Source organism: Pyxicephalus adspersus, chromosome 8 (assembly GCF_032062135.1).
Source record: "Pyxicephalus adspersus chromosome 8, UCB_Pads_2.0, whole genome shotgun sequence".
NCBI lineage: Eukaryota > Metazoa > Chordata > Amphibia > Anura > Pyxicephalidae > Pyxicephalus > Pyxicephalus adspersus.
Window position 1 is genome coordinate 11059113 of NC_092865.1, and position 18937 is coordinate 11078049.

General features: G+C 37.1%; 1 protein-coding gene across 1 annotated transcript in view; it reads left to right on the forward strand.

Annotated features, from left to right (window-relative positions):
• Nucleotides 1-18471, forward strand: part of MSH4 (mutS homolog 4) — a 38019-nt gene extending 19548 nt beyond the window's left edge. Inside the window, exons 12-20 of the mRNA XM_072419494.1 lie at nucleotides 2591-2721; nucleotides 4538-4641; nucleotides 5234-5358; nucleotides 6594-6794; nucleotides 12254-12372; nucleotides 13368-13496; nucleotides 15177-15351; nucleotides 16407-16495; nucleotides 17763-18471. Of these exons, the coding sequence (XP_072275595.1) occupies nucleotides 2591-2721; nucleotides 4538-4641; nucleotides 5234-5358; nucleotides 6594-6794; nucleotides 12254-12372; nucleotides 13368-13496; nucleotides 15177-15351; nucleotides 16407-16495; nucleotides 17763-17954 (1265 nt within the window). The 3' untranslated portion in view covers nucleotides 17955-18471. The remainder of the gene's footprint in view (nucleotides 1-2590; nucleotides 2722-4537; nucleotides 4642-5233; nucleotides 5359-6593; nucleotides 6795-12253; nucleotides 12373-13367; nucleotides 13497-15176; nucleotides 15352-16406; nucleotides 16496-17762) is intronic.
• The last annotated feature ends 466 nt before the right edge of the window (nucleotides 18472-18937 follow it).

Genomic DNA, 18937 nt, shown 5'->3' on the forward strand with positions numbered 1-18937 from the left:
CTTTTTTTGGTCATTGCAAAGTCCTATGGTTACCTGGAGTGCTGTTAGGGATGTATACATGGGCACTTGTTTGTATCAGAACTGTTTTTGTATCCATACATGTTAAGAGGAATGTATAAGAGCTTAAAAAAGCCCAAGAAAAAGTTACAATCAGCCCATGCAGTACCACAGGAGCATCTCAAATGCAAAACTAATGTACCTGATTGTGTTGGTGGAGGAGTTGTATACCTACATTTTGTTTCTGAAATTACTTCAATTGAGTTGCCAACTCAAAAATGTATACATAAATATGACTCAAGAAGAAGAAGGATAAAGTGTTTTTTGGCAAAGAAAAATTATATAGATATTTTCTTCAAATACAAATTATAGTACACATTACATATCAAGTATAGTGAATGTACACTATTGCATATCATATTCAAAAATAGAAGAGAGGCCATTATTTGGCACTATAGATAACACTTCTGAATTGAGAATTGAGTATAGGCTTAACAATCGCCTTTCAATTTTCAAAATATATATATGTCAACATAAAAGAGTGGTTTCTGTACACTAATATCAAATTGTTACATGTCACTGTTAGGTTGCAGCTATCTCTGTATATAGGACCCGACGCGTTTCACCTATTAGTCAGGCTACCTAGGGGCCTTTACTGGCTTGCTTTCTAGTACTGCAAGATTCGTTAAACACTTTAATATGCAAGAAAGGTTAAATGAGTCATCAGTTCCTATAGGAGTCTGGGGAAACTGGTTGCTTCAGTTTAGGTAAGCTGTATTTGTTTTCAGGTGATTCAGGTCTTATTTCCAATAGGAAAACTTTCCAGAGGGTCCTAGTAGGTTACCGCCACTGGATGGTAGTATCTGTACCTGAAAACACACCATCTACACAAGCCTTGTCATGCTTGCATGCTTTGTGTACATGTCACCAATCCAGTCTACACAGTGCCTTTCCGAAGGGGTGCCATTATTACATTTCCTGTTGATCTGTTCAGCTTTATAGCATTGGCTCCTGCTGTAAAGCCCCAAGGCCCAATTTATAGAGTGGACCTCTGACTTATAACCGGTAATAGTCACCAGTGTATGCTTGAAAATTACGTACTTGTGAGTAGTGCTTTTTTTTAGCTAAAAGAAGTTGTTAGCAAAAGCTCATCTGTTTCACCATTTCAAGCAAAACAAAACAATATGACAATTTGCAAGCAGGTAGAGTCTTTGCTTGGATTCATACTTCAAAGGCTGTAATTGAATAGAGATTTATATTTTTTTTCTTCAAGTTATAGGGCAATAGGGTGAAGGGATAATACAGTACAAGCAATAACATTATAAATATCAAAATAATATTGAGACAATAGGCCTGATTTAATAAAGCTTTTCAAGGCTGGAGAGGATACACTTTCATCAGTGAAGCTGGGTGATCCAGCAAACCTGGAATGGATTTCTATTTGTTAGCAAATGTTTTGAATCCTGGACCAGATCCATTCCAGATCACCCAGCCTCACTGATAAAAGTGTATCCTTTCCAGCCTTGGTGAGCTTTAATAAATCAAGTCCATTGAAACAATATAACAAATCAGCCAAAGGCTATAAACAATGAATAACTAGGGTAGGGGTCCACAGATGAGATGGGAGAAAGCAATGGGTAAGGGAACAAGCAAGAGGTCTCACTGAATAGGGATTTATTGTAACACTAAGCGTCCATGATATAAAAGAATTGTGCAAGAAGAGAAATCCCATTTCGCACAGGTACTGGAGACTGGATTTATTAAAAAGTAGAGCTGTTGCCTCCCCCCAAAAAAATGTTCTGTAGCACTTAAAAATAAATGCATCTGGATCTACATTTCACTCCTAGCTTTACTGAATAGTCTCATCATTGCACGTTAAACCTTCCAGCTAAGTTCACCTATTGCAGTTCCAATGATACTCTGGTAATGATACTGCACTGCTCTTACATTCTGAGTAATCAATCTTGCTTGACTTAGTGCTTACTTGCACTATATAGGGATGAATAAATGTTGCTAATATACAAACTTGTTATTCAGTTCCTGATCACACCTAATTATGCCCCTTGCTTTACGGATTAACAGCACTGCCCTTGTTGCCGTCCAACAGTGATATGCAGTGTTTGGGGTGGCAGACCTCTAATACATAAGGATTTGAATGAGACAGTTTTTTTTAATATACTTTATAAGGCAATTGAATTGAGACTTATTTAGATTTTTTATGCAGGAGTCTTTGTTGGGTTTCAATTAATATGTCACTATTAGTAAGATCCTCACTTCGTCTGTGATCATCATTAAACATGGGAAACCTCCCAGTGGATACAAATACAACAGTGAAAGGTATTGTCAGTGTTTGTGTCCTTACTGAACAGACCTTTATTATCTAAAGGGTCACTGCGACAGAAAGCGAGGAGAGATCTCCTACACAAGGACATTAATAGAAACACAACAAAAGTTCTGACCATAGCTAGTCCAACAAATATATATTACAGAGTTTCTGATACAGTCATATGTAATGTTACATTACAATATTTGTATCCAGCGTGATACTAGAAAGAACTATGTTAAAAACCTGTAAAGTTTTATTTGTATTCAGGAATTATATCACAGCTCTCTGACAAGTATAACTTACCGCTAAGAACCAGTTTCAGCACTGCCCGTGGATTCTTCATTCAGATGAATGCTGATGGAAGTATGCAGCAGTCTCTTCCTGCAGAATTCATTAAGGTGACTGGAGTTTGTATTGGTCATAACACATGTGCAGCAAACAATAGGTGAACCTTTGTGGAACTCAGTTTTTTTAATATGCATTCTGTTGTGTTTAAAACTTTCCAAAGCCATGTAGAGAATGTCACTAACTATTTATGATAATTTTGATACTCCAGAAATTTTCTATAAACTGTGTCTGGGACCTAAGTAGGTTAAAAAAGGGCAGACAGTTGGGCCATAGGCTTGATGGGGAGCAGATCTAAAATTCCACGTTCTTGCAATTTGTGAGATGTTGGAGACACAAGGACATCTAAATCAGTGTTTCTCAATCAGTATCCTGTGGAACCCAAGGGTTCCTCTGGAGGTTGCTAGAGCAATTGTTAACTGACACCAGTGATCTTTTTGGCTATCTGTTAGGGTGACATTCTTTCCACTGGCCAGCAATGTAAGAGACATTCTTCTGACCACCACACTAATATAATGTGAACTGTGGATATAGTAATTATAGGTAGGGTTCCTTGAAGACCCGAAAGTTATTTTGAGGGTTCCCCCATGTTAAAAAGTTTGAAAAACACTGATCTTGAGGGAGAAATATGAACATATAGATGGATGTTGAAGAAAACGTGATCTGTACCTTCTTAATCAGGGCAAATAATAGATATATTTGGCATTATTAATGAATAAAATATATAAACATATAATTTAATTAAAAAAATAGAGTAGCATTATAGAATTCAAGTAGCCTGTTATTTCTTTTTGATTCAAACTATAGTCAGCACCTAAAAATGCCTAATTTCCCTACATAAATATAACATGTCAGCCAACTTCAACATTATCCCAAACACATTGGGCCTGATTTAATAAAGCTTTCCAAGGCTGGAGAAGATACACCTTTATCAGCAAACCTGGAATGGATTTGTTAGCAAGTGTTTTCAACCCTGGACCAGATCCATTTTAGGTTTGCTGGATCACCCATCCTCACTGATGAAAGGGTATCCTCTCCAGCCTCAGGGAGTTTTTATAAATCAGGCTCAATGGGCCAAGACTTTGCTATTCTCCAGACAGAGCTTGTAGTTTTCTGTGATTTTCTGCTGTCATTGAAACATGAAGGGATTTCAATAGTGCATGCACATCCAACCACTCTCTAATATCTATGGCCAGGTAAGGACAAGCTTTTTTATTGCATTTTATGTTGTCCACATTAAATGGACCAGTTGAAAAGATGGAAATCAGAAGCATCTCAAACTAATGTCACATGAAAGGAAATGTACCCGAATGCATGCTGCATTTGTCTATCTACACAAGCCCTACTGTACATCAGTACTAATCAGGAAGCCAAGCCTGTATATCCTACAAACAACTATGGCTACTGCCTTGTACATTTAAAATTACAGATTATACAAAGGGCTTTTAAGAGGTATTATTAGGAATAAATGGCACACCAACGCATATATATGGGACAGATAAATGAGACATCTGTTTCTTTGCGCTCACTGAAACAAATTGCACAGGTATCCTTTAACATACACTCAGATGTGCTACAAGCCCATTAAAAAATCAATGAGTGTGCATTGCATAATGTAAAGGGGTCCTTTTGAGACTACAGCAGTTACTACATTAGGTAATAATGTAAACCAATGGCTTTTAGTATTGTTGTTTGGGACACAATAAATCTTTCCATCTGAAAGGATAGCAGGTGATGGTTTGTTGACAGGCTGAAGTTTCTTTAAACTGATTATGCTGACAACTGCTGTGATAGGTAATTGTAGTGGGTGCATGAGCAAATTAACTGAAGAATCTTTCATTGCAACCGCTTGCAATTCTGTTTTCCCAGGTGGCACGAGTTAAAAACACTTACAGCTTTACAACAGTCGATTTAATTAAGATGAATGAACGAATCCATGAATCTCTCAGAGAAATCTACCACATGTCTTATATGTAAGTCTTGCTTGTGTTCCTATTTGTTTTTCAGTGGCTTCAGAGGAAGAACCCTTTTTAAAAGGTCAGTCCAGCTCAGGCTTTCAGTGCTTAATGTGTATCTTCCATAAAGTTGAAAAATAATCGAATAACTTGCCATTTAAACACAGCCATGGGATGCCTTGTATGCTGCTTCCCCACCTCTTAGGCTGGGGACACACGTGCAATAATTGTCGTTGGAAAGGATCTTTCACAATCCTTTCCAACAACAAAAGACTGCACGATGCATGAATAAACTCTGTACATACAGCACTGCTTTGCTGTATGGAGAGGGGAGAGGGAGAATGACAGAGCGGCACCCCACTGCCCTATCTCCTCTTTGCTTTGATTACGATCATTCATCGTCTGTGGATCCTTCAGGTCACATACCAGATTCTCATCTGATATCAGCCTTCAGGCGATTATCAGGCAAGATTCATGTGACGTGTGTACGTAGCCTTAGATTGTAAGCTCTTCAGGACAGGGTCCTCTCCTCATCCTGTGTCACTGTCTGTATCTGTCTTTCATTTGGAACCTCTATTTAATGTACAGTTTTTAATGTTCTGTTTTTCAGAATAGTGTGTAAGCTGCTTAATGAGATCTATGAGCACATTCACTGCCTGTACAAGTTATCAGATGCAGTCTCAATGCTGGATATGCTGCTGTCTCTGGCTAGTGTCTGCACACTCTCGGATTATGGTAAGAGTTATATTGAGACAGGAATGGTGTATAAACTCTGTGTACAACTTTAGAAAATTCATATGTTACTGGTTTGGGAGTTGCAACACCAGAAATGTCAGTTTTCCACAAGGACCTGTTTTACTCTTAGAACGAAACTGATGGCAGATATAAAAGCTTCAATGCAGCTCTGTATTCCTTAAAATATATCTAAAGCCAAATCCTTATTAATTCCTTATCCTGCGCAGGTGTGGCATCGGGTGACATAGATGGGGGGGTGATCTCACTACTCATGCATAAGATCAGCTTGACTGACGAAAAAGAAAAGGACAAAAAGGCAATTAATTAATTTTTACCTTATATAAAAGAGTTGTCTACCCTTTTATGTAAAAATTTTAGTTTAAGTCTGCTTTAACTTGTCCTACCTAATTTGAGCCAAACTCATAATAGTATACTATCACAGATATATTAATAAGGCAATAAAAGTAGTGAAAATACTAATAATTAAAAACAAGTTGGAGGAACCACAGTGCTCAGCTATATACACAAGCATTTAACACATCCAGGAGTGTCAGAGGTTGACTGTTCTGCTGGAGGCCGTAGCTCTTGAAGACAGCAGTGAGGACTGTCCATCAACTGGAAAATTAAATGTTAAGAGACTTCATTTGCAAACAACTTTCTTTGGAGAGAGTGATAATAACAGATAAAATTTCCCTTTACTTCTCCCACATTGGGTAGTTTCACATGACGTGTATTCATGCTGTTTAGTTTAATTGACAGTCGCCTAAATAAAATTCCTGAGGTTAAAACCATTTCCCTATTTTAATCACACTTAGTGTTTGTAACTTCTCCTATGTCCTTCATAATTCCGTCAGGACAAATTCATGAATGACTGATGGGGAAGGACTGCTATACAAGTCAAGGAAGGAAGGACAGCACAGCAGGGTGCTACTCACTTGTCCTCTCCCCTTTCCCCGCCATAGAACAGAACAGTGCTATGTGTATAGCGCTTGTTCATTCATCTACCACTTTCCGTCGCTGGAAACGATCATGAAAGTTAATTTCTAGGAACAAAAATTTTACATGTATATGCAGTCCTAAACTTTAGGCCGATGCTATTTAACAGATTTGAAAAAACTTTTGGCATTTTTATAGCCCAGTTTGGATTTTTGTTTATTTCTTTGAAACAATGTTGCATGTTTTTTTTTGTTTTATATATTGCAAGTACATTATTTCACCCCTTTTCTTTCCTGTAGTTCGTCCAGAATTTACAGACACAATGGCGATAAAACAAGGATGGCATCCAATCCTAGAGAAGATCGGCTTGTCGAAACCAGTTCCCAATGATACCTATCTAAGTGAAGGGAGTAATTTTATTATACTCACTGGGCCGAATATGAGTGGAAAATCAACATACTTGAGGCAGATAGCTTTGTTTCAGATAATGGCTCAAATAGGTATCATATACTTTTGTGATGTGATATAGTTGGAACCTAATAAATACAAAGCGATGGTTTAGTGGTTAGCTCCCTGACATTTGCAGAGGTAGGTCTCAGGTTCGAACCTCAGCCAGGACTCCATCTGCGTGGAGTTTGCAGGTTCTCCCTGTGTTTGTGTGGGTTTTCTCTGGGTACTCCAGTAACCCCCCCCAAATTTGTTCTTAGACTATGTTAATGACATATGACTATGGTAGGGACATTAGATTGTGTGCCCCTTTGAGAGGCAGTTAGTGATATGACCATGGACTTTGTACAGCGTTGCGTCATAGGTCGGTGCTAAAATAATAACAATAATAATAATACCTATTTAATGGCAATTAAAATTAATTTTCAGTCATACAGTACCATTGTAGTGTAGTACTAGTGAAATCACTTCATGTACAGTTGTGTTTATCGATGAGTCACTGATGTAGAAAGTTCTTTTGATTTTGTTATTAGTGTTAGCAATTAGTAAATGACCTTTCTCTACAGTTTTAGTATTTATGCCTAAAAAATTAGTTAAAGCTGAACTCTGAGCACAAAATGTTTTAAGAAAGGAACAACTTTACTGTTAGGTAATAAAATATTTGTGGTGTGTTCCTTCCTGTCCCTCACAACCTTTGCAGATGAAGCCAAAAGAATTATTGGATGAAGCACCATGCATGTACAGTGGGGGCTGCATTTGGGAGAAAGTATTCTACAAAGGTTGTGCGGCACAGGGCAGGGCCACACTCAAGATTTACAGATCAGGAATGGAGGCAAAAATGGAGAGCTGGTGAACTGTATTTAGGAATAATATTTGAAGGATTCTGAAAGTAAATATATTCACAAATAACCTCAAAGGATATAAAAACATGATGTGATAATACCTTGTAAAAGTAGCAGTGAATTAATTACTATTCTGTCCATTGGTCCTGATTTATTAAAGCTCTCCAAGGCTGTAGAGGATACACTTTCATCAGTGAAGCTGGGTGATCCAGCAAAACTGGAATAGATCTGGTCCAGAATTGAAAATAATTGCTAACCATTAACAAATGACTTTTAAGCAATGCATTTCAGGTTTCCAGGATCACTCAGCTTCACTGAAGAAAGTGTTTCCTCTCCAGCCTTGGAGAGCTTTAATAACTCAGGCCCCCTGTCTGTGCATAGAGCAGAACAGGCTGCCTTCAGAAGAAACGAGATGGGGCCAGATAAAAGACCCGTCACCCTGCACAAGGAGAGAGAACAGCATGGACTGATTTTTAAAACAGTGCAAAGGACAGGTCTTGTTTTATGCTGGATAATTTCAGAGAAGAAGGATTACACATGGTTCTTGCATTTACACAATATTTGTTTTGTCCAGATTTCAGCTTTAAAATAAACTAGTAAAAAAATGGAGTAAAGTAGAAAACAGGGTTTTTGTCTACAGTAACCGGTAAAATGGACACTTTCAAATTCTTAATATATGAATCTATCTTTTTGCAATAAAAATAAAAATAGAGCAGCATACAATAAAAATAATACATCAAAAAATATGAGTAGCTTCAGAATTAGCCAGAATATGCTCTTTAGCAGCCCTTAAGCATCAGTCAGGCTTTAAAATAAAGAAATTATTATTAGGCTGATCATTGCTTTAATGAGTTGGGCTATTTGCTTATTAAAAAATATACAATACTAATTCAGTCAGGATGAAAATGAACATGGGTAACACCAGGCTTGTGTACTTGAAGTGCTTTATAATGTGTTTGCTTCATTTTTGCATGTGAGCAGTGGAGGTGTTGGGTAAAAATAGTGACGAGTGGATTAGTTGGTGAGAATCCATTAGGAACAGGTCTTGTGCTGCCTCCTATTTAAACTATGGCCCATTAGTGGATTATAGAGTAAACTTCAAGCCCATGTCATGTAATTCCCTAATATGAAATTATTTTCTTTGTTGTAAAGGTGGAATCATGCCCCATAATCTCCAAAGGTGGAACTCCATTCATGGGGTCCCACTAATTACTGCCTTCATTACTTCAATCTCCTGTCTAGGTTGGACACTTTCCAATTCTACCTTGTAGGAGAAAAGTGACATTAGTAGTGTGTTGGAGTATATTGGCTACCAGATTCCATTTTTCTCATTCACTTTACATTTTTGGAACCTTTTTCTTTTAAATCTTACATAAATGCAGGCAATATTATCGTGACCAGCAACATATAATTCTGCAGCTATTTACCTGAGAATGCAGCCTCAGGAATGCCGTCATGCTGAGAGCAGGAATGTCTTAATAAGTAGTTCATTTTTTTTCTCTAGAATTCTCCACTAAGCTGCAATGTTAATAAGAACCTAGAATCCAATGTGCTGCTTGAGATGATTAGCACCTTGTGTTAGCATTGTAACAAAGCTCGGTATTACTATACTAGTTTTACCATTTTATACTACATAAGACATTCTGACCTCTTTTGATGCAGCAGAAGTTTAATCATTTCATAAGACAAGTTTTAAAATGAACTTGGAAAAGGTATAATGCTGAAAATCATTTGGATTGGGAATATCAGAACTGTACTTTATTAGTTTTCCCTTTTCTGGAAAGTTTTCTCTTTACATAAAATATGATGTTTAAAGCAAATTTGCTAATTAGGACAAACCAGCAGGTTCTCTTGATAGACCAGCAACTCATTACCTTTCGTCTTCTGTTTTCCAGTTGCTATGTTTGCCTGCCAGAGTCCTAAATCTAATAACTAAGTAACCCCTACCACTGTGGTGGACTATTTCAGACAGGGTGAATAATCTTCCCACACAATGCAATGCATTGTGGGAGTAAAGAGAGAGGTTTACATGCTTACACATACCTGGAAGTACTAGGCCGGATTTATTAAAGCTCTCCAAGGCTGGAGAGGATACACTTTCATCAGTGAAGCTGGGTGATCTAGAAAACCTGGAATGGATGTGGTCCAGAATTCAAAACATAGCTAAAAAATAGCATATGACTTTTAAGAAATCAATTCCAGGTTTGCTGGATTACCCAGCTTCACTGGTGGAAGTGTATCCTCTCCAGCCTTGGAGAGCTTTAATAAATCAGACCCAGTGTGTATTTCCTAAGGCTCTAACAAATACATTTAACTGCAGGAAATAAGCTAAAGATGGCAATCAGTACACTTTGGGTGTTAATAGGAGAACATGTCGTTGCTGGCCAAACTGTATGTCCTCAAAAGACAGCTGTCCTTTTTTTAACATTTTCCCCAAACCACCATTAACCCAAACCACTCTACCCCCTTTTTACTTCCCTATTCCACATCTGCGTACCTGTCTGTGATTCAGAGCTGCACCCTCCTTTTTGTTTGCAGTCTTTCTGGGTAAAATCTGTCCAATGCTGACTGTGTTTGCAATCTGCAACCCCATAGTTGTGAATACAGCTCAATGCATAGATACAGCCCACTGTGCACCGATGGTCTAGCCTGGCACCACACTGTTTTGACAGGTTAATGTAAATAAGGTAAGCATGCGTCTAACGGTAAGCCAATGGGAGCATACCTGTTCACAAAAACAGCTGGCAGAGTTGGCAAAGCTATGTTGCTAGTGTAAACCAAGGTAGCATATCCATTGCCTACTAGTTTTGGAGCACATCTTGATTATTTACATTAGCCGGAGCAGGAGGAGGAAGCGGATTGTGTTTAATCAGGAAAAGAAATGGCATTCCTGATGAATTTTGAACATGTATATATTTCTATTAATATTATTACACAGTTTTTATATAGCGCCACCATATTATGCAGCAATTTACAAAGTCCATAGTCTTGTCACTAGCTGTCCCTCAAAGGAGCTCACAATCTAATGTCCCTACCATAGCCATATGGCTTTAATATAGTATAATATCAATAAAATATCAGTATAATACTGCAATGAAAACATTAATAAAATATAATGGAGATATTAAGCTGGCAAATTTTTTTTTTAAATTGCATAATATTGTCCATCTTCTCAAAGTCAGAGCTCTGATATGCCCTTCTCCCACAATGCATGTATTTATTGATTGCTGAGACCTATCTCATTGCCATCAGGGATCTAGAAGTGTGAAGCTTCATACAGATGACCTTTCTTGATTTGTTTCCAATGACAGCAGAACAAATGTTCTGTACATGCAGCATGGTTCAGTTCTATAGAGAGGAGGAAGGACAAACAGGAGGCATCCCGATGCTTCCTCCACAATAAAATATGACTGTGTTCAACCACACTTGGTTGCTTAGTGATCCGCCATGGCAGGGGACCGCTATGATCATAGCTTTAGATGCTGACATTTGCAAATTTGGTAGTGTAGTGTTTTAGTCCTTGAGAGTTTTTAAGGAGACAAGAAGTGAACAATTAAGTGGAAAACTCCATTTCCTGTTTTCTTTAACTTTGTATGTCATTTTGTTAATTAAAGACAGCTTTTCTAGCTTATTGTACTACACCCCTAAATCAATTTTAAATAAGAAAGAGTAATTGCAACATATGCTTATTTTTGGGAGTGATGGTACTCTTATGTTTTTACACACAATTTAAAATTTAATGAAAAATATTTATTCTTAATTTTCAATAAAACCAACAATATTCTCTACATACATCAAAACATCTTTTGTTTAAAAAATTACAAACTTCCTTTTATCAATTCCCTTTCATCAAATATAGCTTTGCTCTTGAAGCGTTTTACCCATTACAGCTTCATCAGAAGAACAAATCCCAACTGTTCATATATAAATTTGATTCTTTAGAGATGCCAATCCCACCAATGACCACCAATTACTTAGTTTAAAAGTAATTGCCATACATTACTGTAAAATCATCTTCGTTTGACCACCTTTTGTTTGTAGGTAGAGACTCTTTAAGATATTTTATCTAAGTGAAATGTTGGAGAAGTAGATACATTTTATGTTCAAAGGGGAGAAAGAAAGGACATCTTTTTTCCTTCATATACAAAAACAAACACTTCTTCCCTAATTCACTGCTCTTTACCATTTCATTTAGATTCTACTCCTCCAAGTTTGCTCCCTCTAAAGCCCCGTACACACGTCAGATTTTTATCGCCCGATAATCGGCATCGGCCAATTATCGGGCGAAAATCTGCCGTGTGTACAGTCGGTGTCGTCCATCGTCCGGACGACCGACCTGCCGGATCCACGGACGATGGACGACAGCCGATCCTAATGAAAGGGAAGGGGAGAGCGCGCAGCAGGGTGCCGCTCCGTGGCTCTCCCCCTCCCCTCTCCATAGAGCATGAACGGTGCTGTATGTACAGCACCGTTCATGCATCGTGCACTCCCTTGTCGTTGGAAAGGATCGTGAAAGATCCTTTCCAACGACAAAAATTGCAAGTGTGTACGCAGCTTTAGATATGCATGTTAGATCTGATTCAATTCTAAAAGTGTCATTTGTTTCATAAGTACGTCAATATTTTTCTTGTATCCCTTATCACAAATGTTCTGCCTCCTATGTTTTACAGGGTCCTTTGTTCCAGCACAATATTGTTCATTACGAATTGCTAAACAAATATTTACCAGAATTGGAATGGATGATGATATAGAAACAAACGCCTCAACGTTCATGAGGGAAATGAAGGAGGTGAAACTCTACACACATATAAACTATATTTTACAAATACCACAGGAAAACGTTATTAGAAAAAGTTGTATATGGTGGTGAAACCCCACAAATGTGCAAAAACTACACATCTGTAATTCATATATTCTTAAAATAGGCATAAAGGCTGTTTTATATATTAATATATGTTGTGTCTTTTATTTTACAACTCCCCCCTAACATCACCGCCACCCCATGCCACAAATAAATAAACCTGTCTTTGCATTGTAATATAAATCCCTAAGAAGTCCCCTCATATAATAGATCTAGGTGTAAAGCTAGCTATACAAGATACATGAATCAAATTTAGATCTTCTTTCAACTAGGTGCAATTGTTCAATATAAAGGTTGATCTTTTATTAAATATTACTCCATTGTGCTGCTATACACCACTGTTGATTCAGAGTCAATTTTTAGTACTAATTCTCTGTGATCAATTGAAATGCAATTTGATTACTATAGTTTCACTTGATTAGTCTTTCAAGAAATGAAGATTATAGCATGCTCCAAAATTTGATTCATTTGACCTTGATCTAGATGGGGCCAAAGATATATATTTAGATAAGATTAGTGGAAATGTTTCACCCAGACAGCACAAGGTTCCGTTCTGCATTTGAGATCAATTGCTTTTAGTCAATTGAATTCAGAAATAAAAATCTATATGTTACTGATTCTATTAAACAAAAGAATGAACCAGTCAATTGTTACCTTATAAGCTCTTCTGGTCAGGGTTCTCCTCCATTTTTTGTATCTGTCTGTCCCTTGCAATCCCTATTTAATGTAAAGTGATACATAATATGGTGGCGCTATATAAATACAGTATTATAATAATAATATTGAAATCCGGCCCCTGTGTGGCAAAGCAATTTTCTCTCTAAATTTTGCTTTTGATAAATAGAGATTTCAAATGTAGCTAAAGTGTAAATATTTGTAGAATTACTTAGAAATGTAATGTTTGTGTGTTGTTCTTTTTCAAGATAACATACATAATACAGAATGTGAATGAAAAGTCATTGATAATAATTGATGAATTAGGAAGAGGCACCAGTGCAGAGGAAGGCATTGGGATCTGCTATGCAGTGTGCGAACACCTTCTTGGTTCAAAGGTATCTTTGTCATTAATTGCTATTGTCAAGCTTTGATTACTTTAACTTTAAACTATTCCACAGATCTTTCTCCAAACCTCTTACTGTCCAGAGTGTGTCTCATAATTATTTTTTCACCTTGTTCCATTAGACAGTACCACATTGTATTATTGCCATTGTAGTATCTGCTAGAAACTGAATTCCTGTTGATGCAAACAAGCACCCAGAATCTCCCGGGAGCAGCATTTAGCATAAACAGCATTGTGTAGTCATTATGCTTCTTCAGATTTTATTGCAAAAAAGGAAGCAGGATGTCCGTGCAAACAAAAAATCACCAGCACACTTGATTATCTGAGGATTCCACATGTATTTTTCTGTGCTTGATTTTTTTTTTTAAAAAGATTAAATATAATTTTTTTTTTTCATTTTATATTTTTGTAGTACTGAAAAAGTACCTACAGAAGTATCCCCATCTAGCTTCTCTTACTCTTCAAGCTTGCTAGAATTTTAAGTAATTGAATAAAAGACTTCTTATTCACATTCTGTAATAGGCTATTATGTTACCGGGTTAGCACTCTAAGTCCCAGGTTTGAATCTCGGCCAGGACGCTATCTGCATGGAGTTTGCAGGTTCCCCCCGTGTTTGTGTGGGTTTCCTCCGGGTACCCCGGATTCCTCCCACATCCCAAAAACATGCAGTTAGGTGTATTGACTTCCCCCAAAACTGACCTTAGACTGTATTATAGACATATGATTATGATAGGGACACTAGATTGTGAGCTCCTTTGAGGGACAGTTAGTGACATGACTATAGACTTGGTAAAGCGCTGCGTAATATGTTGGTGCTATAAAAATACTGTGTAATAATAATAATAATAATAATAATAATGATAAAATGTCTTGTAAAAATGTAAGAGAACAGAATGCTTGAGAAACTTCAACATGGTGGATTTGTACAGTAATCCTGCAAAGAATATAAGGTGGCCAGACTCTACCTAATATTCTTTGGAAGCATTAACAACATGAATATAACCAGGACTATGGTGTACCTGACGTAGTTAAAATTGAATGCCTAGAAAACATTCTTTCTATACAAAAGTAGCTAGATAGAGGAAGCACCACACTAGTGGAATGAGGAATTTTGTTGTGGCAGCATCTGCCACAAGACCGACTCAACAAGAGTGCAGTCAAGTACAGCTGTTATAATAAGTGTATGGTCAGAGTTTAAAGTTTTTGTTTACATAAATCATCTGCATACAAACACATTGAATGTGAAATGTCATGATATATTTCACGATGTGCTTACTCTTAAGGGAAGACATTGCGTGATTCTGCTCAAAGCTGTTTGTGTCCAGATTTGAATGAAGAATCTTTGTAGATTTGAACACTGATCATTTATTTTGATGTGTGAATAGAATATATCCTGAACAAGATATGAATTTGAGGCCCTGCAGAGTGCAGAGGGGATATGGTGGTTTTCCTTCACCTTACTTGCAGCAGAGTTTTCATATTTAAAATATATAGCTGTATATTTGGCACATTTATTTATATTTCAGCTGTTTGACTGATAAATGATAATGATAACAAACCGATAAATGATACATACTCTTTACTCAAAATAAGTTATAAGAATTGTCTGACTTCTGTTGCTCTTTTATTCAGAATACTTTTTGATTCGCTGACCTAATTTTTTTTTTTTTAGGCTTTCACACTTTTTGCAACCCATTTCTTGGAATTATGCCATCTAGGTACAATGTATCCAAACGTAGAAAACTATCACTTTGCTGTGAAGCATTCTGCAAACACGTCTGGGAGAAAGGAATCCATCACTTACACCTACTCACTATCCAAGGGACAAACAAAAGAGAAGAATTATGGTATGGAGTGATTGACACATTATAATCCTAGTTATTAAAAAATAAGAATACAGGAATAAAAATCTTGTTTTGGTTTCTACCTTAGTTTAAGGTTAAAATTCAGATTTTGGACAAAATAATGAAGAAAAAACATAGCATTAGTCTGATATGTGCAATTTATGAATAGGTTGAATAAGTCAAAATGCTAATTTAACAAAGCACATTTTAAAATAAGATTAACTGGACTTCTTCAAAGGCAAAACAATAGCAGGTGGGCAAAAACACTGCAAGCATATATGGTAGTAGTAATTTATATCTTAGAGGTGCTGGATCATCTGGAAGGCATTCTGGTACATGTTTATTGTGTTCTGTGACCTCAGTCAGCATGGGACCTGCAGCCATATAGAGGAGATCATCAAACTTTGGGCTTGATTTTTTAAAGCTCTCTAAGGCTGGAGAGGGGATACACTTTTGCCAGTGATGCTGGGTGATCCAGCAAACCTGGAATAGATCTGGTCCAGGATTGAAAATACTTGCTAATAAATAGCAAATGACTTTTAAGAAATCCATTCCAGGTTTACTGATGAAAGTGTATCTTCTCCAGCTTTGGAGAGCTTTAATAAACCAGGGCCAGAGTAACTATAGAGTAGCAGCGTTGTCACCTCACCTCATTTCTCGATTTGGATTTCAAACACCTCCCACTGGCTTAATCTCTATTATAGAGTTGGCTGGAGCTTATTTAGTTTATAACATAAAGCTAGGAAAGGTAATACCACTGATTAACATTTCAGCTGAGCATACAGAAAGTTCCAAGGATACTGCAGCTACTACAGTGTATTTAAAGATAATGAAGTGTTAATATATTGCCTTTTTTTCTTGGGTTTGGAAATATGTAGCGAGCCCATTGTTTTTGAATGGTGTGACCGCATACTACAGGCTACTATAGTTGTGTGTTCTTGATGAGTGGCACTGCTCAGCTGACCGTGTGTTGCCATAAAACCTGCATTTTAGCACATGTTGCCACAACAATTCTGTACGTTATTCATCATTTGAGATACTCTCCTTATTTTATTTAGGTTTAAAAGCAGCCTCACTTTCATTCTTACCGGACTCCATATTGCAGGATGCCAGTGAAATCTCCAAGTTAGTTGCAGACAAGATCTTGGTAAGAGCAGTGTTTATTTATTTCAAAGATTTTATTGGATTTTCAGTTTTATGTGATATAATAGAAAAAAAGAATAGGGGAGATTTACATTCCACATACATATCTTGTTCGGAACAATTACAGAAGTATAATTCAATTACAATGGTGAAAAACTAAATGATACAAAGCAAATAGGACGATAGGGAGTGGAAAGAGTAGATCATCCGGTAACCTTAATATATAACAAAATTCAATCTGTTAAGCATCAATTTAAGCAACCAAAACAAATAAAACTTACTTTTTTACATTGCAAATATGCGATTATATAAGTTCGCTAATGGCTAGGCCCCATGCTGGGGCACCACAAATTGCTGACAGTGATTTATTTAAACACAAATATAGTTGCTGGCTGTGCTGAATGCATTGCTGTGACTTATAGATCCATCAAATCTGTGCAGTCCATCAGCCCAGAAAGCAGCTAGAACTGCTGAATGCTGTGTTCTGTTTGGGGGGATTGTCTGTCACATCCTGTTCTGTTGGACACCTACTTTTTGGACAGGAAGTACGAGACCTTTACTTAAAAGAAAAATAATGTTGCTTTTGTCTGTTTTCTAGTTGGAGGATTTCCGTCACATACCTGTTTTATCTGATATGTGTTTATACCACCTGGATTCAGACAGTATTAAAAATCCAGTTGAGACTCTAACCCCTTCCCATTTTATCCTGAATTGGGAAAAATGTTTTAACCTATTGTTTCTGCAGTATTAGGTCCTCTTCCTTCTCATCTTGTTCCTGCATTCGGTGGGTTCTGAATCCTGAAGGAATTGGTGTCACAATATTGCAGTGAAGGCATTCTCTCGTGACAGCAGGCCAGTGTGTGATATCCCTTAGTGGATAGGTCCATGACACTGTGGGCTAATACCGTATGCACTAAGTTGAATGTCTCTGGCAAGAGAAGCAGTGAAAATCACTGGATTGCAGATGTGTGGAGTACAGTGCTAGAGACAGGGGATGGGATTGACACCCTTGCTGGACAGTTGAAATTAATGTGAATTAAAGTATTAAAGAAAGATATGGGCTTTGCCTAATCAGAACAACTTGGCGTTCTCACCCTGGATATGTGAGCCTTTATTCTCAATATTACTGGCATTATAGCTATAACAGTATTTATTTGTTTTTATAAGGAATGTACAGCCATTTTTTGATACATATATATTAACACTTGTATACATGTTATCAGTTATTGGCCAATCCATGTTAAGCACTAATAAACTTTATTATCCAACAGCAAAAACAGAACAGCACTCCAGAGAGCAGGAGACAGATGGCAGCCTATCAGCTTGCCCTAAGGCTTGTACAGGCAGCGAGAAACTCCAAACTGGACCCTGAAAGTCTCAGATTTTACCTGAAACATTTAAAGAAGAAATACACTTCTGACCTCACTCCTGAGTGTCATGTATCTACAGAGTCAAATGAGTAGAGAGTCATGGGATGGAGCAGCTGTAAAGTATACTGGACTAGAAAACAATTCTCAGCTATATTTTAGTTAGATTCTGAAAAAAAAAAACTACAAATTAATTTTAATAAAAAAAGAACCACTGCTCTAATTTGGACACTTTTTTCATCACTTTTCTAAACTTTTTGAAGTGGATAAACCTCAATGTAAAACTTCTTAGCTGATCACATGTATTGCACAATTGTACAGTCTTGACGCAATCTCCTTTAGTTATACCATCAACAATAATGAACTGTTTGAATATCAAAATTAGTCATCAATTTTTAAATTTATACATTGTACAGTTCATATTTTATGTATTTGGTGTTGAGCGGTCGCTGAAGAGTAGCAGACATTTAGTGAATATATATAGTTAGACAACTTTTTTCTAATTTTGGTTCTGTACATTACCACAATTAATTTTAAATGAAACAACTCAGATGCAGTTGAACTGCAGACTTTCAGCTTTATTTCAGTGGGTTGCACTAAAAGATTGCATAAAAATGTGGGGAACTAAAGAATTTTTTTTACACAATCACTTCATTTCAGGGGCTCAGAAGTAATTGGACAAATTAAAAAGCTGAAAATAAAATGTTCATTTCTAATACTTGGTGAAAACCCTTTGCTGGCAATGACAGCCTGTAGTCTTCAACTCATGGACATCACCAGATGCTGGGTTTCCTCCTTTTTAATGCTCTGCCAGGCCTTTACTGAAGCGGCTTTCAGTTGCTGTTTGTTTGTGGGCCTTTCTGTCCGAAGTTTAGTCTTCAACAAGTGAAATGCATGCTCAATTGGGTTCGGATCAGGTGAATGACTTGGCCACTCAAGAATATGGGATTTGAGTAGACAGTATGTCTCTGAACACCTCAGAATTCATTCGGCTGCTTCTGTCCTGTGTCACATCATGGATAAACACTAGTTTCCCAGTGCCATGGCAGCCATGCACGCCCAAGCCATCACACTGCCTC